Genomic DNA, 21,493 nt, shown 5'->3' on the forward strand with positions numbered 1-21,493 from the left:
TATCAAGTATGTGATGGCCAATTTGCAGTTCCTGTAGGTCCCATATATTATTTAAATATTGCAGCCTTCTCATTTCCTTTATTTAAGTTTAATTTAAAAAGGCTTAATAACTAACTTTATTTTTCATCTGTTCTGTCTTTGCTCTGACCTGATGTCCATGCCATCCTACGCCTCGGTCTGTAGAATACACAGTAAGTATCCTTTATGTAAGGCTCCAGAATAACAATAATCATTTTTGTTCACAAGTGTTTTATGATGAAATGTAACATAGTGAGTTGAATTACAGTTTATTGTAATGATGTTTAGCATCTTAATTAGAACATTGGCAATTATAACATTTAATGTACATTCTGCTCATCCAGAAGACACAGAGCAACATTAGCATTCTTTAGCAGTTTTCCTTTTTATAAACTCGCTAAATGTTAGTTAAATATTCACACTAATTTGGTCTCTTTACTGGTGTACCAACACTTCCTGGGAAGAATATCTGGTGCTTTATCTGCCAGATTCTCCACTTAATTTAGCTAGTTGCTAACTTTCTATTAGGGCATGACCAATGTCTTTATTAAAGCTATTTGCTGAAAACACCTGCATGCAGCGGCTCAAAATGAACTTCAGGAATTTGTTGAAAGTACATTGAAACATTAAGTGTTTGGTTATTTATGTTGTACACAAATGTATACATTTAAATATTTAAATTTGTATAATCTGAGAGTTTTTAAATATTAAATGATACACAAATGTGTTCTCTTTTGAAGCTAAATCTAAAATCTGCTTCTGTTTGAAGGAAAGTGTAGGGTGTTTTTTCAAACTTGATTTACAGAGGGATTATACTTGCGTGTTAAAATGTGGTTCTTCTTTATCGGCAATCATCAAAACCATGCAATTTTCTTCTAACACACACACATGCACACACGCACACACACACACACACACACACACACACACACACACACACACACACACACACACACACACACACACACACACACACACACACACACACACACACACACCAGAGGACATGTCTTGGATAATAGGCAGAACTGCCTATCTGATCTGTAATTTAACCCTGAAAACAAATGAAGGTTTAGCAGAACAAGCAGACACTTTTTAGAGAAACACGTGAATATGAGTTAGCATGGCTACTGGGCTTCTGTAGTTCATTGTGAGGAAAGTCAACAACATTAGTCACGCCATCTTAGGGGACAGGGACAAAAAGGGAAGACAAGAATGCTGTATGAGTCAGTGAAGACTCATTCGAAGATTAGTTTTCGAGCAAAAGACTCGCAACACTTGAATTGTCTTGGCTTTTGTCAATTTTGACAGGGAGACAACAATTGACATATCACGGCCTGAAGTTTAGTTTTGCACGAGACAATGAGGAATAACATATAAAGAGAGAGAAAGTTAAGTTTACCACTTATTCATTTATTCCTTCACAAAGCCAATGTCCATGTCATTGGATTTTTTGTGGTTTAATATCTTTGTCTCTCTTGACCCACAGTGCTCATTCCTGCCCAAGTTCTCCATCCACATAGAGACAAAATACGAGGACAACAAAGGATGCAATGATAATGTGAGTTTACTGTGTGTATTTTCTGAAAGAAGCTTTTAGTAGTTGTTTGGGGGGATGTTGATCCATTTCCTAATGGTTCACTCTGAGTGTAATGGGGGTTATTTGTACATACAATAAATGTTGTGTGAGTCCAGACGATGGATACAAGGATACTGATATTTCTGCAATAAGCTTTTATCAGCCCATATAGCCCAGTCAATAAATCAGTCTGGCTCTAACTCCGATATAAATCTCTCTATCTCAGCTTAATAAGCATCTGTAATATGTACGGTACATCAAAATAAGCCAAATGGAACATTACATGTCTCATAGCAGACATATGGTTGAAAACAAGACCTCTGTAGAGGCTAGATGAAGAGAAACCTTTTCAGCAGTTTTGGCAAATAACAGACCCTCATTTGCAATCCCTTCGCATCATAATGCCAACTATACTATGTGCCTTGAGAGTCTGCCAAAAACTGTTCCACTTGTTGGACAGCTAATTTAATTCAAGCTGTTAGCCTCCTCACTTTCTTTCCCTCTGTATTTTACTCCAGTTTATAGGAGCATTAGTCATCAAATGAAAGGCTGCCATTGCCTGGGCAGTGATGAAGATAAATGGTAGGGGAGTGTGCAATGGACAAATTGCTTGAAATATATCATGGTTGGCTGCCAGCAGGTTAATGTGACCGAGTCTTTATATTTGGCTTCAAAATGTCAGTGATTTTAGTGATTGTATAGGGGAACAGTGTCTTCCAACTTCACTAAAATGTCCCAGAGTAGTTTATGCATGTACTCATAAAAGGCATTATGGGACAGAAATGGACGAGTGTCAGGGTGTATTAACATGTAGCGATGCTTGGATTGACACTTGTTTGTCTAACACGACAAGCGGCACATCAAAACAATTGTATTACATCGAAAAGACATCGCCTACAGTAAATACACTGAATGAATCACAGTTCTGTTTAATAAACACGTGTTTTTATGTGTGTTTAGTTTACCAGACAGTTTAAAGACATGTGCGTCATACAAGCTGACATATACGTAACAGGGTCACATAGATGTTATCGTAAACACACACTCACCATCATCATACAGCTGCATCACTCTTTGTAACATCTTCAGAAAAAGAAGCGTTGCATGTTTTATGACATTGTATAACCATGAGCGTATGAGAACATTTCCTATAAATGATGCTGTGAAGTAATATGTGTGCATCTGTGTTTTACATAACACTGTTTCTGTGGATTTTGATGGCTTACCATACATCTGTCTATGTGACACTGACAAGGCTCAATGAAAAAACAACTGAAAATTAAGGACTTTCTAAGTGGAAAGGATTCAGAGACGGAGCAAGTCAGGGAGGAAGATTGTGGGTTTGTGAACAGGAAATGAGTGGGCGTGTGAGAGCGGACATCGTGCATCGTTTGAAGGGCGGCAGCACTAACAGTACATGACATGCAAAATTCCACAGTACTATCCAGTGTCAGACACACATGTGTATGTGCCCACACTCTTACCCCCAGTCACACTCACACACTAAGCTTTAACATGTGTCCTCAGGCCTCTCTCCAAGGACTCCTGACCTACACAGCAGGCAGAATAAGAAAACACATGTTGGATTTCCTCTCTTTTCTTTTGCTTTTTCTACTTGTTCAACCTTCGACACACTTTAAGTTTCCAGTCAATAAGTCATGCACACTCAATGCCACGCCTAAAATAGAGACAGTAATGAGATGTTATTACAAGAGGCCCTCATGTCTAGGCCTTAAACATGCATGTGTTCCTCTCTAGTGAAACAAGTGAAGAACATGGAGATCAATTATATTCTTCAGATCGCCTCTAGGGGAATCATATGTCTGGAATTTCCATGAGGCCACTCACAAAAAAATCACCGAACATCTATTTGGCAGTAAACTAATGATTCTGAAAAAGGTTATAATCTATCTTTCTCATTTTATTTCTTATAGATGAGATTGGTCTGCTTTATGTGTATTTTCCCTTTTCGAAGATAATTGAATGCAGTTCAATCCTTGTTTTTATTGAGTGATTACTATCAGCCTTCAGAGGCCCTGCAGATTCCCTGCTGTGGACTTTAATGACCATATACTGCCTGTGTTGTGTCTTTCCGGTGTATTTACACTGGAAAACTGATGAAGTTACAAAAATGCTGGCCTTCTTACTGCATAGTAGAAGGCCAGCATTACATACATACATAATTAAATTAATACTGTTCATACAACGAAAGTGGAAGCATGGGATAGCGTAATTAAAGTTAAAAAGATACAATAATCATGTTCACATCACTTCAGTTTTAATTTAATGGCATTGAGTTGCGGCTCAGGACAACTAGACTTAGATTCATCTTTAGGAGTGATATTGACAAGTTTGTTTCATGCAGCAGGAACAGAAATGTAGTTAGTGTCCAGGTACATGTAGGACTGTTTTGTTTGGGTCATTTTATTCTGGCCAATTCAAAATGATACTGAATGGCCTTAAGGGGTTCTACATTCACAGGTCACTTTGTTACTGATCGGCACTGGGGAACTGTAATCATTCATTGGATGATTATTTATTTTTTCTTCACCGTCTCATTTTGCCAAAAACTAAGGTTGTCTCTCCTCTTCCTTTGTCTTGATACTATATGGCCTCACATTTGGGTGGCTAAGAAAATAGAAACAATTTCCTTCCTAAAAAGAGAATATATGTTAAAGATTTGCAGTTAAATACTTTTATTTATAGCTCTGATGATTTACGTAAAAACTGAAGTGATGTGAACATGATTATTGTATCTTTTTAACTTTAATTACGCTTTCCCATGCTTCCACTTTCGTTGTATGAACAGTATTAATTTAATTTTATTCACTGCTCCCCTATTTTCCTCTTCTCCCTTTCCCCATAATTTATTTTCCTCTTATTACACACTATCCTGCTCATGCCTTCCTTTCCCACCACCACATCTCTCTTTCATTGTTTACCTTCTCCCTCTCTCCTCTCTTCCACCTCTGCCTCTCTCCCTATCCCTCTCTTCCACCCAGGCTCCATTCCTGTCACTTGGCTGCACTCATGCATGCTGACATATCAACTTTTTTGTGCCAGCAGTGGTGGGGAGGAAAGAAAGAGAGAGGGAGAGAGATAGAGAGAGAAACAAAGGGAGAAGGGGGAAACCGAGAAGGTGAAGGTCAGAGGTGTATGTATCTACGGAGAGAGAGAGTACATTCAGAAAAAGGCGAAACTCAAACAGAATGGAAAGATATGTAAAGACTTATACTGTACAGATTAGCCAAAATAATATAAGCTGCATTAGCTGAGATACAAAGGATAATACATACAACTAGATTTTTTAACATAAGATTTAATGAGGATCAATTTGGGGTACCTTTGTCTGTTTCTTATTTATGTTATTATGAGCGGCCGTACTAGTATATAATGGTCTGTGTGACTACGGCTGGATTAATGAATGAACACATATAAATAAACCCATTGACGTTGAAGTTTATACATACATTCTTGATTGACAGTATTAAAAAGGTCCATATAATCGACAACATGATAAGGAATAAAGTATAATTAAGAATCTTAAAAATTAAGATGCAAATAAGAGATTTGCACACGTGTCTTATGAACATACACTAATTGGAATCAGCACTGTCATTTGGCACAATTACAAAAATGACATGGGCACAAAGCACCACCTAATGGTTCTCTAAGCAAGTACAATACATGTTTCAAAGGTTTGGCAAGGTGAAAGAGTGACAAGATGCACTATCAGTGGTTAGTAACAGGTTTTCCAGCCACAAAATGTAATGACATAACCTTGAAAAGCGGCATTTCTGCGATTTATATTTATTTGTGAGAAGGCTACCCTCATTGGCAGGCAGGGACTTTAATTAAGCTGAACGATCTGTTTTCTGCTTTCAGATCTTTGACACCGAGCTGAAGGAACAGGAGAGGGAGGTGTGTTTTGTCGACATTGCCTACGATGAAATTCCCGAGCGCTACTATAAAGAGTCTGAGGTGAGAGTGTGGACGTGTGAGTGTGTAAATCTCATGGCAGTTGGGAGATAACACTACACTTACACCTCGTAGGTGTAGTGTTTATTCTGGTAATGCTCTCAGAAAGTGTGATCTGGATACAACAGTATAAACTCTGTCATATTGTGATCTTACCCAGATTGTTTTTTTCTGAATCTAAGTAGTTTTGTATCCAATTGTTTTGAATGAGAAATCTCCTCCTTCATGGAGAAGATTTTAATATACTGGATATTATTATCACCTGTTAAATGTGATATTCAATCCCAAATTCTCACTCTAATACAAAGCTGCATTTGATGCTTTATACTGTATCCCATTTCACAAAAGCATTCATCTGAAATTTAAGCCTTTCATACTTCAGATTCTGTGAAGCGGGAGAGCTGGTAATTGTCTTCAGACCTCGTTGATAACAGACTGCCTCAGCTCTAATGAGCCTGAGTAGGAATTCTCAAAGGACCAGAGGGGTTAATGCAAATTTTATTTAATACTGGCATTCAGTCGTGTGTGTTATTTCAGGTTCTCCCTTATGTATCTAAACTGAGATGCAGAAACAAAATGCCTTAAGGTTTAGGTTAATTATTGTTATAACCAATGTGTTCGTTTTCCTCAAATCACAGGACTTGCGATATTTCAAGTCCGATAAGACGTCAAGGGGGATCCTGCAGGAGGGCTGGAGGGACACCCAGGATCCTGTCATGTGCTCGTACAAGCTGGTCACCGTCAAGTTCGAGGTGTGGGGACTGCAGACTCGTGTTGAGCAGTTTGTACACAAGGTGAGAGTATGCCCATGGGTTAAATGCTAGATCTTTTATTGTTTTTAACATTGGCTCCAAGTTGCAGAAATAAACCTTTACATCTGTACTTCTTTGCTTGGCTAAGTTTATTTCTTTTGGTCCGATCCCCCAACCCAGGTTTTTCTAATCTTGAATCCCAAAGACTAGAGAGTTTTACAGAGCATGATGCATGTGTTACAATTGACTGAGCATCACTGTGCTGTTTTACAGGTTGTTCGGGATGTTTTGCTGCTGGGACACAGGCAGGCATTTGCCTGGGTGGATGAGTGGATCGGTAGGTCTTTCAGACTTCTAACACTCCAGCTTATTTACTGCAAATTCACACATTTCATTTTTGTAGGCATCAACTATTTTTTTTAAACCAAGTTTAGATGCATTGCAAACACAATGTCATAAGACCATTATACTTTCCATGCATTTACTTTAAAACATGTCTTTGTTTCTCTGTCTCTATTATAGCTAATTTGATTTTATAAATCACTGTTAATAACTGTTTCTTTTCAAGTGTGCATGAAAAATCACTCTACCTGCATCCAAACTTGTCCCTGCTGGCCTTGCTCATTCTTCTACAGCATCCTCCTCTTGGTACCGCCACTAATCCCAGAATGAAAAACTGTACTGTTTTTCAGGGTTTGTTTTACTTGAAACCTGCCTCAGAAAGTATCACTCTTAACCACACTATTTGAGAAATTAGTGTATATCATTTAATGAAATGTATTTATTTTATGTCAGTTTAGTACGAGTGAAGAGGGATCATTTTAACTATATTTAATTTTAAAGCCAAATGTAAATTATAAAAACAAACTTGAGGATGTTAATGCTACAAATTCTTCAGAAATAATTTGAAGAATGATGCATATTTACAAAACATGAAAGCTTTCTGTGTCTGGTTCCCTCAGAGTCTGGTTACACAAGAGGTAGCCATAAGTGGCTGCAACACATTAACCCACTTAGCCGTTTAGCTTTTTCCATAGCTGTAGGGCAAAAAGATAACAAGCCCTTTTATCTTTGCAATGAAACATACTCCTCGCCTCTCCTGCCTTCAACCACTAACCTTTACCACAACTCCCAACAACTGGGATGCTTGGAATACTCCCTGCTCTCCACATGTTGGATGATTTTGCCCAGATAAAAAAAGAGTTTTTATTTATTTGTTTTGGGGTGTTTTATGTTTTCCTTAACCATGAAACATCCTTGACCTTCCTTTTTCCTTCCTTCCTGGCTTGGATTGTTGTAGCTCTCTCATCTACACTCTCTGGTTCATGGGAAACTAACACTTTGACCTTAAAAGCTTTAACTTCAAAAAGCTTTAATCACCTGCTAAACTCCTTTACTGACGCATGCACGCGGAATGCACCTTTGCCACCTACCCCCTCTTACCAACGTGTACGTCAACTGGATTGCCATTATTGAGGAGTAAGCAATATTTCGACCCTCGTTCCACTCCTCCTCCCTTTTTCCAGATATGTCTTTGGATGACGTGCGGAATTACGAGAGAAAAATGCATGAGAAAACCAACATTAAAGTTTGGCTTGAGCAGCAAGAGCATTCCACAACAAACCCATCTTCACTGGATGACATAGAGATCCATGACAAAGCAAGCGTATGTGTCTTTTACATTGTTTTCACTCCATTGCCCCTACTCTATCTGTTACTTTCACCGTTGGTGAATAAATATGTCACCATTGCAAAAATGTTTCATTCTGGTAATTTCAGTAATTAAAATACCACTATGCAGGTTTTGAAAAAATACTGTTTTTGATGGGGGTTTTCAGCATTGTTCAGACTGTGATGTGTCTCTGGGTGTGCCTCTGGTTCTAATAATGAAAGTGTTATGAAACAAATCCTTCCTCTTATTAACCTCTTGTTGATTTTATTTTACATTCCAGACATGACAATGGATGAGGTGAGAGAGTTTGAGCGCACCATCCAGGAGGCCACCAACCAGAAGATCGGGATTTTTCCACCTTCAATCTCCATCAGCGAAACGCCCCTGTCCTCCTGTTCCCTCACCGGCCCCGCCAGTGCCCCGACCACCCCAATGTGCACCGAGGCGCCTGAGTCCCTCTCTGTCACCAAGGACCGACCCCGCAAAAAGTCTGCTCCGGAAACCCTGACCCTTACCGACCCTGCCCCAAGTGGCGCGCCTCAGGGCACTACCATGAGCCCACTACCCATTTCAAACCACCTGGAACCATCCACGCCTCCCTCCTCCAGCTCTGATGTTGCTGAGACAGACGAGCAGTAGAGGGACCTGGGGATGTCACCCCTACTCCCAGCTTCATATACCCCCAACCCCATTCTGATAGTAAGCCAATGGGACTCGCCTAACCTACAAACACCAGTGGCCAGACATCTAAGTTTTCTAGCCTTATCCAATTATTTGATCTTGGACACACAAACGTCACTATCACAATTGTCAACAACATTGTCACTGATGCCATCCAGGCAGCTGTAGCCATCCTGATGTGACTAATATCCTCTTCTTGTGAGTCAAGCCAGCCACATGCCTCATCTGTTATAACCAATCTAATCAAAACAAAATGCATCCCTATTTAGTTTTGTTAAGGTTATGAATAAATAATTCTTAGTGTTTCCTAAATAGCTTTCTGCAATCAGTCGCTGTATGGTTTTAAGCTGAAGAAGTACTTGCCTTAGTACCACAGAGCCAGTGGCATTTATTAGTTTTGCTGATGCCTGAAAAACTGTCCATTTTCATTCTGTAAAATGACTGTATGTATGAAGTTAGAAATAAAATCTATGACACAAACTAGAGTAGCAAAGTAGACCTAATATGTTAGAGTACAGACAAGTACCGTCATAACAGAAAGCTATTGTTATTGAGTCATCCAAACTGGCCAGCGGATAAGATTGCACTCATCCATCCCATACCAAACTCCAATTATACAACAGATGCAAGATCAGTACAATCATGAAGAGCTTACACCTCAGGTATACCTTACTACCTGGCTCAAACTCAAAAAGCAGGGATATTACTTTACCTTTCTCTCCCTGCTTATTGCCAAACATTTTATACCTCCACAGATATTAAAATACAGCAACTATTGTATGTACTCTACCAGTCTACTTAACCCTTGGAATGTTTACACATCAGAAACCTTGGAGCATTTGAATATTAGCGGCAACGTTGTTCTTTAAGCAGTTGTTATATCTGCATTTGCAGTTCTAGCATGATAGTACAATGACTCTAAGATTTAATTTGTTGACGTTTATTTCTGCATATATGTTACTCAAGTTGACTGAGAGGTCAGTATATATAGCCGTGGAAAAAATTAAGAGACCACTCAAATTTGATCTTAAATCGTTATCTCTAAATGTATGGCAGCCATTGCAGTGTGTGTTGAATTCAACACAGAGAAAAATTGCCAGTAGTTTATAGAATACAATAAAAATAAAAATAAATCATTTAACTCAAACGACGTACCTAAAAAAAAAAGTGGTCTCTTAATTTTTTCCCGTGCTGTATGTATAAAAATGAAAAAAACTAGTTAGGTGAAAAAATAAAAGTTTAATGTTTGCTGAAATTAATGCTGGATATCTCATGTGACATAAACGTGATGGAATTTTATCAAATCAACAAATCACTTTATCGTCATGTGTAGGAACAAGGCCATTTTGGGGAGTTTTTAAGCATTGACAGGTCTTTGTGCACAGTGGAGTTTAAGACAACTCAAAACTGGATTGAGGAGATGGCATATGCAACAAGCTGACATGAGTGTCTCCTTAGTTAGCTGCATAGCGTTTGTGGAAGTTCTGATCCTTTTAACTTTGCCAGTGCTGGTTGGTTATACTCAGCTGGTGGTTTGGTGGGCGCTTTGAAATGGCAACATCCTATGCAGAGCCCTTGTATTTTTGCTGGGCTTATAGTGCTAGTTGCTGTCTGAAAAAGGAAGAAGGGCAGCAAGTTATTCTTTAAACCCTATTTAAAGAATAAATATCTACCTACCCGCACAATGAAATTACTCCAAGAAAGGGTTTTACATGCTGCATGGAATGTTCACAACATATATACATATTATGTGAAGTATATGTATATGCTGTAAAATAATGGATTGGTACAGTGTATTTGGTCATGCAAACGTATGGGGAAACAAGTGAATGCCATCTCTGGGAGCTCTGTACTAATTTTGTAAAATAGAAAAAACTGATTTGAGTGAAATGTAAGCATGACCAGATAATATAGGCCGACTAACTCTTTCAATTCAGTGCCTCTGCATGCAATTATTGTATCATAACCAACATGTGAATAAACCAAAACTTCATATATTTCATATAGAAAAACAACATCTTAATGCATTTCTTTGCCTGTTTTCTATCTCAGATTAATTTGATTTACCAAGAATAAGAATCAGCTGCAGCACCATAATACAGTTGTTTACCTATAATCAGATCCAGCCACTCATATCAGAGTACATCACCAAACTCACAAGTATCAGGGCTAACTTCCTTTTATATTTTAAGAAATACCCTTTTCCCCAATATTCATACCAATTACTTTAAACTCTACAACGCAAATGCATTTTGCACTTTCCAGTCCACTTTTGACACCTTATTTGACAACGAAGAAATGTGTTGCATAACAGTCTTGTTGAGTTTGTTGGACCAAAGTCCTTTAATGCAGCATAGTGACTTTGAAGAGAGCAGTGCGAGGAGAGAGTCCTCGATGGTCTTGCCATAAGATATTGTTCATATTATGTACAGTTTCTCAATTGCTTTTGTTAAAACTAAACAATTGTAGCTATTTATCTGTCTCCGTAGCTTTTGTCTTTGCCTTTTGAGGGAACAAATGTTATACCAATTTTTGGCCCAATTGTTCTTTAATGTATAGATTATACTTACTTGCAACTCTGGTATCGACCATCCCTCTTGTCAGGAACACAGAGATCCAGGGATATGTTTGATCTACCATGGGCTATTAAAAAATAATGCACGCTAATATCCAACTGTTAAACTGTGCTCTGTTTAAAAGAGTTACATAGTAGGTATTGTAAATACTGTTGTTAATGAATGATATAGTAGGTTTCTTACATTGAATCTGTTCAAAGTTGCATTACTGGTGGGACATGAATGTGTTCATAGATTTAAATTAGACAGAGAAGGATATTCTTTAGTGTTTGTGTAATAAGGCTGTGTTTTAATCTAGGAGTAATTTGTTTCTTTAACTATGAAGTCCTTGTTATTGTTTGAGGAACCTCTGTCAAGTTTAGTTTTCTCAACATCGTATCAAAACTCCTAATTGTAGTGGTGCACTTTTGACTCTCCAGATGCTTTTGGTGACCCTGTAGTGCAAATTGGTTTGTACAAGTTTTAAAACAAAATGAAGCTTTTTTTTTGTTGAGTGGCTGCTTTGACGTTTACTTGCCATGGTAATCGAGAGGTGATTGGCTTTTGTTTCTTTTTTTGTATTAAACATGCTGTAATTTGAACATGTGGTTGCTGTATTGTTTGAAGGACAATCTAGTTTCTAATTTTGTCTTTGGATAAAAGGACCAAGCTTTTTGCTATTTCCCTCCCTTTGATGCAGATTGCATTTGACCAGGCTGTTTTGCTGTTTCCTGATAACTGGGACCTGTCTCACCAACCAGGGTCACTAAGCTAGCTGTACTGCTCTGAGGGATACCAGGAACAGCTCAGTGTAGTTATCGTGGTCTTTGAGATGAGGTGTGATACTGGCTTATGCAGCTCTCTTCATTAATCCTGCTTTGTGAAATAGGCCCCAGGAGTACCATTCGTGTTCAGCTGCTGGAAGTTGCTCTTAGTTCTTCCATTTTAACTATTTTCTAATTTGATATATTGTTTCTCCTGTTGAAGTTCATTTGGTTCTTTGTTGTAATTATTGTTTAACTTTTTCTGGAATACACAAATAAACTTTACTAGCTATTGCACATTGTTTCTATTCTTTATGTTCAGCATGCATGTTTCACACATTTATTTACACCTTGCAAGTTATTAGCGTCTTAAAACTGCATCGAGGCTAGTGAAACCTATTTGCCTTCTTTACCAACAGTAATATTTAATCAACATGGTCAAACCATTTAAAGGGTGTGTTTTTATTATTTCTGTGGATTTGTGTTTTTAATTAAATGCTGACCAAAGAGTTTTTTAAATTTAATTTGTTATAATTGTATGCGTTGTATATAAAATGTAAATCTGCAATGTAACTTCAGATGATTGAAAATGTAGTAAAATAAAAATATTGTTTTATCATGTGTTTAGGAGTACCATAACATAGAAATTCAAAAGTAAAGTATGATAACATGAAAATGAACGAGTAGACTTGAAGACAGTTAAAATTAAATTCATTATATATTTATTTGAATCAATAAATACATACCAGTTAATTAAAGAGAAGGAACATGATTTTTTTCAAAAAGAAACAAACTAACTTGTTAACCCAGGCAGTAGTAATTCAAACACACCTGATGGAAGTAAATCCAAGCAATACAATACTTTGAGGGGACACTGGAATCATGTGATTCATAATCCATTTGACTTCATTCATTTATAATTATAGTGTACTTTTAATTCATCCCTTTTACTTCCATAGGAGAGAAACCACAACACTGATCCAGAGACAGTGTGATATGCTCAAGGTGTGCCCTCCAGTGGATGTTGTGTTAACTGCGGCTGTGAAAGCTGTAAGCGTAGTGGCAACTGTAGCTTTTCTAGCCTGTCCTGCACATTTCCCCACATTTCCTACTTTGTCCACAGCAGCCAGCTCTACATTCTGTGAACAGCAGGAGGCGCTGTATGTAGCGACCGTAACATTGTCACCTCCAGCTCCAGCCAATGTGCTGATATTGAGGGTACCGTTCCCTTGGCGGATGGTGATGCTCTCAATGCCGGTTCCATTGACGCCATCAGTGAGATTTGCGATGAATGTCCACTTTGAGGAAGCACACAGTGATGAAGAGGATGGACAATTGGAGGAAGAACTGACTGTCTGGCACACTGGACGGGTAATATCTGTCACCTGGCAAAGAAATAGAGGGAGAGATTACTTTGTTTTAAAGAATTCATTAAGAAAATGGCAAAGAACCAAAACATTTTCATTAATTTCACCATCAGCAATTATAATGGCAATTTTAACAAATTAACACACTTGACAATTTTATCCAAAAGGTAAACTAACACTATCAAATCTGACCAATGAAGGAAAGTCCACACAAACATGGACAATAGCTACCCGGCATTATGCGTTTTATCATTTGTTAGCACACAGCAGACTTCATTGATTTGACCATTGAAAGTTATTGAACAGTAATATATTAAGGATGGGAAATGGAACATATACTGTACAATTCTGCTCTCCATTAAACCACCACTGCTTTCTTTTATTCCACCTACAGTACATATGTTTTCCCTCCTACCTTGGCCACCACTGAAAACCTGAGGACAACGTAGTTGATGTCAGTGGCAGCTGCATTTTCTGCCTCAATGGTAAGGGTCACGTCTGTGCCGGATGCAGCGCTGGCCGGTGCCGTTAAGGTCACGGTGCCGTTGGCTGTGCCTCCACTGTCTGGCGCTATGGTGATGGAGCTTGGTGAGGTTGAAGTATAGCTGCGGTCATTGTTGGCTCGCACTGTGAACATCCCGGTTGCAGAGGCATTAACAGCTCCGTCGATGGTTGTGGCGACAGTGAAAGGAACAGAGATGGTGGAGCCTGGTTCTACGTTGGTGTTGTTGGCTTGGGCCTGAAAATGTGTGGAGGAAGCAGAAGGGGAGTGAAGAAATGCAGTCACACATTATTTGTATTGTTTATATGTTATTAAATGACAATGGGTGTTTGTCTGTATTTTGGTAGCCATACAAGAAAAGAAGCCCAGAAAAGATGTTAGAAACAATAACATTTAACTCTGGTGAACCCCTGAAAACAGAAGGTTATTGTGCTTACAGTAACAGAGATGCTGGAGGTCTTCATCTGAGTGGGGGCCTGCCTCTGGAAGCTGCTCGTCGTGGACCTGGAGGTGGAGCTGCCATCCTCTCCTTTCATGCGAACCACAAACTCCCCTGCTGGGACACTACTGAATGTCACCAGGAAGTTACCACTCCCCACCGACTGTGGAGGACAGAAACGGTAATGTACTATGTATCAGACGCATGTGTTGACTTCTAGCTGCAATTTCTGTATCATTTGCTTGTAATATAATCATTTTGCACTCAATATTGTAGTCTACATAACATGCCTACTTGAACTTTTGTCTATTGCAGCTTTGCTTTTATGTAATATTTTTAGACTCTAAAATTCAAGGATATTCTGTTATTCAAAATGTAAGGAGTCAGCTGTCGGAGGGCATGGTGACCTCTACTACTACCTTCAAAAGTAATATGACATGTTTTTCTTTCTTTTTTTGTAATATGAAAAATGGTATATAACTATTTGCTATGCTCATCAAGTATAATGCTTGACGTGCCTGCAATGATCCGTTGACCTCTGTTGGCCCTGAGCTGTCAAACAGAGTGACCTCTGTGACCTTTACTCTGTCACTTCCTGTCACAGACACCAGGAGGCTGGCATTACCACCTGAAAGTCATGACAAGAGAGAAAGGGAAACTTGGTGAGTAATTATGTGACAGCTCCTGAGGTATGTACATTACAACACAAGACTGAAAGGTGCTGGAAGGGGCAGAATAGTTGTCAGGGTTGAACTCTTTACATTTTTATGGAGTGTAAAAAATATTTTCCAAGTCCGATGATAATTTAAAAAAATATGTTGTCATGGATAAATACAGAAAAGGACTATTTTTTTTATAAAGGAATCACAAAGGAATTCTATGAACTGTAAAAAAATGAAAATGATTATGAAAGTGTTCTGACCTGAAAGAGGACGTCCCTCCTTTAGGCTGAAATCCCCATGGGCTCCCTCATGAGCTTCCACAAGGTTATAAATGAAGTTCACTGAGCTTTGACCTGATGAACAAAATAGATCAGTACAAGAAAATTAACAAAAGAGATGTGCGAAATAGATGCTTATATATATTTTCGAAATTCCTTTGTTTGAATTCCCACTGGCTATGGGTGATACTGACCTGTGACCTTAACAGAGTAAGGATTATTAGAGTTGACACTGATTTCCCATGATCCTGTTTGATTGTCAGTGTTGAGGCTTAAACGACGCAGGTTTCCGGCTGTGGTTAAGGTTGCCAAAGGACCGCTGGAGTGACTTGAACTCTGAGATACACCTAGGAGAGAAAAAAAAAAACATGTTAAAAAATGCTTTCTAAAAGGCAATCAAAACAAGGCTTTATTGAAAAGGCATTTAACAACACCTGTGGGGCTCGTGAGATCATAAGCGAGAGATGAGAGTCCTGTGATGTAGGCAGTCAGGTTCCTAAGTGATCCATCAACAGTAAACGTAAAGTTATCAGGCCTTCCAGGATTCTTCACTACCTGAAAAACTGTCACCTGAAAGAACAGGAAACAAAACATTAAATACATACTGTAAAGCTCCGTCTTCTTTAAGTAAGGTAAGCTTTTTCTTGATCAATGTCTTACCACAGCACTGGCTGATGAATCCTCTATTACACTTGTAGCCAGATTGAGATCAGACTTGGTCACCTCAATGGCCTGACCTCCAGAGGCACGGGCAAGGTCACGGTACAGCTGGGCATCTAATTGGGTCATTGAACGAGGAGCCAACTGCTGAGAGTTTCTGCGGCGCCGTCGACTAGCCAGGACATCGGTTAACATAAAAGTTACCTATAAGTGTAAGGATTATCTTAAACCTGGATACATGTCTTCAGGTGTTTACATACTTTTTTTGTGTGGATCTGTATGTCATGTTTTGGCATTATAAGTGAAAGGAAAGTAAAAAGTCAACCCTTACCACTGACTTGGTGCTCTCTATAATAGCAGTGATGGTGCTTTTCAGATGAGCATCCTTAGCTGGAGCGTCAGTGAAGACAAAGATCTCAGACGAGGGTGGAGCAGCAGTCAGGGCTAGCTGCCAATTGTTCATGAAACAAACAAAAAAATGAACTACAAAAACAACAACTTTGATTTGATGAGAAGTGAATTTTGTATCCATGTATTTGGCAGTACGACTGGAAATGCATTTTAATTGTATTACTTTTGGACTTTAATTGGAAAGATCTCGATACAAAACATCGACGTGTTGCTTTACATAATTGTGTTTTGAAGAAATAGGGAATTATTGCACAACAGTCGGAGACACTTGTCACCTGCAGTCCAGACAAGCATAACTCTGGGATGTCTCCTCCTCCACTTGCTGACAGTTTGTTGATGCTGTCTTTGAAGACATCTGCATTGGTTGTCATTGTTACAGGTCCAAACCCTGGGTATAGGAAATGACCATTACCACTTAATCATAAATTATATTTTTACAGTCTGTTTTCAATGTTAGAACAGTTTCAGTTTTACTAGAAAATATTTTTAGTGCTTTTAGTAACAGAGGCAGATTATTCAAGTAACTTCTATCTAAACATAGGCAATCTTCTCTTATAAAATAAAAACATTTCTGCACCTGGGTCATTGAAAGGCACCAGTATGTAAGCGGAGGGCTCCTGCTGGGTTCCCTTCTTACTGTCAATGATGGCGAAGGAAACCCTCTTAGCCTCGGCTATGTCATCGCTCATACTGCCTGTAGTGTCAATGACAAAACACAGCACAGAGGACTGGGAGAGGCCCATTAATCTGCAGGAACAGAAGAGAGAGAGAGAGAGAAAAGTACAGATGATCGCTGATAATTTATCTGTTAGTAATTCATGATTACCATTTAACCTCAGGGAGAGAATATCAGTATTTAGGGACAGCCCAGTAACTGTGTCTTTTATGTTTTGAAAGACAAAAGACATCTAGCAGTCCTGGTAAAAGCTGAGAAAGTTTTCTAGATTCTGGATACATCAATCTGCTGATCAACACTTTACCAGTGACTTTATGTCATCGAAAGCAATATCTTTGCTTCCAATTGGCTCAGGTGTGGGTGGCCCATACCGCAGGAAGTTCTTGTCTCCGACTGCTACTCTGATGTCCTCCAGTAGCTCCATAGTGGCATTTACAGCCAGATCAGCTGCTTTGGGGTGAAGTGAGCCATGACTGGACCCAAGGTCATCCTTACTGATGCCCCCCACTGGATCTGTCCTGCTTGTCCGGTCAAATGATCCACCATGGCTGCATTTGCCTTGAAGCAGATACAGTAGATTATGTTTGTTATGACACTTTTTATGTTCACAAAATACTTGACTACAAAAGGTTAATGGTTCCTTAAAATCACCTGTAGGTTTTGCTGAAGAGAAGATGTTGAAGTAGCCTGAAGTGAGAAGCCCTTGCTGCTGCAGGTCAGGCAGAAGGTTGTTCTCACAGTTGCCTCCTGTACAGTTTCTACAGGTTGGAACACTTACACCTGCATACAATTGAATTCATTTGTTTTATACACACATTATCTGACAGATTGCACTACTTTACACTGGAGATAATATATATCTATATATGTGGGTGTTGATAATGTAGAACATCCCCTTAAATGATTAATAATGTACTTTTTTGAGAAGTAAAAAAAACAAAACACAAATCAAGTACTACGGGAACTAAACAAAGTATTGAGTAACAATGTACTGTACATCATTTCAATGAGTGGTTTTGTATGCAGGTGCATGTTATCGGTGGGTGGGTGTATTTGATCTGACAAGGTGCCTGTTGTGATTTCTCACTCAAGTATAAAACCAAAGATATGAAAGTATTTTACCTGCCAGGTTTTCAAGAGGTTGGTCTGGGCTGATCAGGGTGCTGTAAGGACTATTGTTACCCAGCTCCACCCAGTTACTGTGGCTGTAAAAGTCCTGCAGAATAACATGACTCATATTAGACACCACTATTGCTTTGTGTTTATGATCATATCTTTCACCACAATGACAAGAACTACCCCCTCAACAATTTGAAACAATGATCATCATTGTGACCTGTAGGGTGTGACAGACTTGTCCAAGATTCCACCTCCCTGCAACGAAGCTCTCCAGCTTCACACTGGCCTTCACAGCAGACACACCTCAGCAACAAAATAGAAGAATAGTTACTCAATCAAAAAGCACAAGTCCCTTTACTCAACATTCACTTTTCATGGAATTCAGCCGAGGATGGAAATTCCTATTGATGATTCAAAGTGTTAAATCCTCATTGTTCAACTCTTTCAATACCTCTCCAGCATTCAACCAAACTGTTTTGTGCAGTTTTTGCTGTTTATATAATGTAGAATTTCCAATTACCTGCACTGAACTTGATTTTCCATTTTCAAGGACATTGCGTCCTACTTGTTTTATCAACAGTAAAAGAGACATTGATTTTAAGCGTGCCTTTTTATTTAACTAACAAGTTAATATCACATCTACAGCAATGAGAACACTGCATTTAAAGCTCCATATATACAGTATAGAATCCTAGGAAAACATTATTCCTTACACTTAATATTGAATGGGTTTTTGTTTCATGAATCTGAGTAGGAAAGCATTGTTGATGTGTACCTTGTGTGATGACATCCCGTCCTCCTTGAAAGGTCTCATCATCAAAATGATGCTCCTCACTCAGCGCAAAAACCACATCCACTTTTGCATTGCTGAAGTACATATTGGCGATGGACGTTTGGAAAATGACAGTTGAGAGGAGAGAGGTGGAGGAACCTGTCGACGAACAGGCCCTTTGCACCTTATCAGTTGACAGGCTGTCGTCAATCTGGAGACAAACACATACACATTTGAAAATCTACATTTAAAATAATACTCATCCATCCTTGCCTCATGCAGTTTTGCACTGAACAACTCTTAAGTTCATCAGTGGTAGAAATGTGTATCTTCATCTTCGTTTAGCAGCAGTGACTATTTGAAAAGCATTTCTAAAATAACAACTAGAATAACAAATACATCCAGGAATGTCTGTCATACTATCTTCAGTTTCTCCAAGTCCAAGTTATGAATCTACTTATTTACAACCTACCCTTTGAATGTCCAAAGGGCTGACCCTAACCACAAAAGTAAAAGAGGACACATTATCTTAATGTCACACTATAGTGAAAAAATACTACTAATTCTCACATTTTCTCTTTAAGCGCGGCTTTTTAACTCACAGTCAGGCTGAAGTCCCGTCCCTCAGCAGCAGCCATATCTCGGCAGACCTCAGCTGTCTTTCTGAGGACCGCACTTCGTGTGATGTCACGGTGAGTGGTTGAATTCCCATCAGGTGAGAAGAGTGGTTGGAAGCTATGAATAAAGTCGGACAGGGAGATCACCACGGCCACGAGGAACACAACTGTCTGTCTGCTGGCCATGTCGGAGGACAATCTGGATGGTTACGTCCTCTCAACCTTTTCACCTGTCCAAACTATTCTGTTTGCCTGTTTTCTTTCTTTACTTCTTCCCCACACCAAAACACAACTGAACAGTTGATGCAGTCTCCCACACTGTGTTTAGTTTTTGATTAATAGGTTGCTACAAACAATTCAAGAAAATGTGGCCAACCACAGAGAGGTGACTGGCAGTGAACCATGTGTATCTAGGCAATAAGTGACAAGTGAAAACACCTGAGGAAGCAAGAGAAGGTGAAAATCAACACAGAAAGAAACGAATACAATGTTTATAATACATCAATTTTTGTAGTGTTATTTGTGTAATTTAATCAAACATTAAGTAAACATGCTTTTATTGTATGATTTTGACATCCTTATTCAATGTTTGGCATGGAGAATGTTATTCAGTCAAATATCAGAACTTGTTTTTCCTGAATTTCAAAATAATCATTTTTTTAACATTTGAAATGAATGACTCGCATAATCTGAAAAACTGTAACCACTTATTTTGAGTAGAGAAAAAATACAAAGAAATCCAATTCTGCTTAAAAAAAGCACTTATACATTTTAAAGAATGAAAACAATTCAATATATATATAGATCAATATTATTTAACACAATGTAAAATATACAGAAGATTCATATACAATTTAAGGTCTTACCTGTGCTTTTTAGTGCTCGTCGTATTCAGTCCCACTATGTCAGTATCTCATGTGAACACTGGATAGATTATATTGTGAGCAGACTTATGTGTTTCCTATGTTATCTTGAAACTTTATGTGTGTGTGTGAGTGTGAGGGTGTGTGCTGAGAGACATGTGAGAATGAGAAGTGAGTGTGTCTTCATTCCCTCCCCTTATCAAATCAGAAAAAGTTGAGACATTTCTGCCATGTACGTGCACAATCCTGCTGGAATGGTGTCACACCTAACCCTGCTTAACAAAACGTTGCCTAACCTTAATTTAATTCACTCTACCCAAACTAAAACAACAAGTCAAAACCCTATTTCTCATTGTATGGGCTAGGATGCAACTGACATACTTTAACACCTTCCGTAGCTCAATAGGGTTGTTGAGCCGTGTCCTACTATAATAACAAAAGATTGAGAAATGTCCGAGAAAATGTGTCTATGGATGAGAGCGACACAGATTGGTTGTCAATAAACATTCCTCAGTTAATACTAAAGGTGACAAACTTCTTTCTGAAGAAATACCCAATGCTGATGGTGTATTGTTGGAATGGGGTTGTTTAATTAGTGCTGTCAAAATATTACAAAGCTGAACTGATGAATAAATGACAGAACAAATACAAATGGTATTGTAATAAAGAAATGCATGAAAACCCAGTAATAGAAATCTGATCTTACTTCATAATAAAATGTTCTATCAAGTCCAACAATTTTACCACTCTTATGTAAAGCAGGGACAAACCTGCTGTCACAGAGAGACGCTGTGATTCCCTCTGTATAATGTGAGCATGTAGGCATTATGATTGCATGGTTATATTCAAATTGTGATGACCCTCTGTATAATGTGTCTACAATACACAGAACATATCAAGTGCGTGTTTTATTTTTTTAAATGCAGATTTATTAAAAAGTATAATTCCTGCTTTGGTTTCAGGGTCCTGGTATTCTTGATTGCCTTAGACCTTCCGTCTAAGAATTTGGGTATTCATAAGGGGATTAATATTCTGATTCTTATTTCACAAGATTGATCAAGTTCAATATCTAGCTATCAAATATTGACAAAAGGTTAGCAGTCCAAGTTATTCATATTGTACAGCAGT

At 38.6% G+C, this 21,493-nt stretch overlaps 2 protein-coding genes across 2 annotated transcripts in view; one reads left to right on the forward strand and one right to left on the reverse strand.

The window, feature by feature from the left end:
* LOC134864689 (cytoplasmic phosphatidylinositol transfer protein 1-like) overlaps nucleotides 1–12,296 on the forward strand; it is a 59,290-nt gene extending 46,994 nt beyond the window's left edge. The window contains exons 4-9 of the mRNA XM_063883868.1: nucleotides 184–191; nucleotides 1,508–1,579; nucleotides 5,483–5,578; nucleotides 6,214–6,369; nucleotides 6,601–6,664; nucleotides 8,280–12,296. Of these exons, the coding sequence (XP_063739938.1) occupies nucleotides 184–191; nucleotides 1,508–1,579; nucleotides 5,483–5,578; nucleotides 6,214–6,369; nucleotides 6,601–6,664; nucleotides 8,280–8,638 (755 nt within the window). The 3' untranslated portion in view covers nucleotides 8,639–12,296. The remainder of the gene's footprint in view (nucleotides 1–183; nucleotides 192–1,507; nucleotides 1,580–5,482; nucleotides 5,579–6,213; nucleotides 6,370–6,600; nucleotides 6,665–8,279) is intronic.
* A 402-nt stretch (nucleotides 12,297–12,698) lies between these two features.
* vwa10.2 (von Willebrand factor A domain containing 10, tandem duplicate 2) lies at nucleotides 12,699–20,569 on the reverse strand. The gene is made up of 18 exons (XM_063884400.1): nucleotides 20,369–20,569; nucleotides 19,488–19,940; nucleotides 18,889–19,096; nucleotides 18,331–18,416; nucleotides 18,117–18,210; nucleotides 17,646–17,774; nucleotides 17,366–17,552; nucleotides 16,896–17,065; nucleotides 16,594–16,706; nucleotides 16,239–16,355; nucleotides 15,908–16,111; nucleotides 15,682–15,817; nucleotides 15,442–15,594; nucleotides 15,230–15,322; nucleotides 14,826–14,935; nucleotides 14,306–14,470; nucleotides 13,782–14,105; nucleotides 12,699–13,384 (listed from the first exon to the last, which is right to left on the reverse strand). Exons 2-18 carry the CDS (start codon nucleotides 19,686–19,688, stop codon nucleotides 12,947–12,949), a joined length of 2,928 nt encoding a protein of 975 aa, XP_063740470.1. The 5' UTR covers nucleotides 19,689–19,940; nucleotides 20,369–20,569; the 3' UTR covers nucleotides 12,699–12,946.
* Nucleotides 20,570–21,493: the final 924 nt, after the last annotated feature.

The sequence above is a fragment of the Eleginops maclovinus genome, chromosome 5 (genome assembly GCF_036324505.1).
Source record: "Eleginops maclovinus isolate JMC-PN-2008 ecotype Puerto Natales chromosome 5, JC_Emac_rtc_rv5, whole genome shotgun sequence".
Lineage (NCBI taxonomy): Eukaryota > Metazoa > Chordata > Actinopteri > Perciformes > Eleginopidae > Eleginops > Eleginops maclovinus.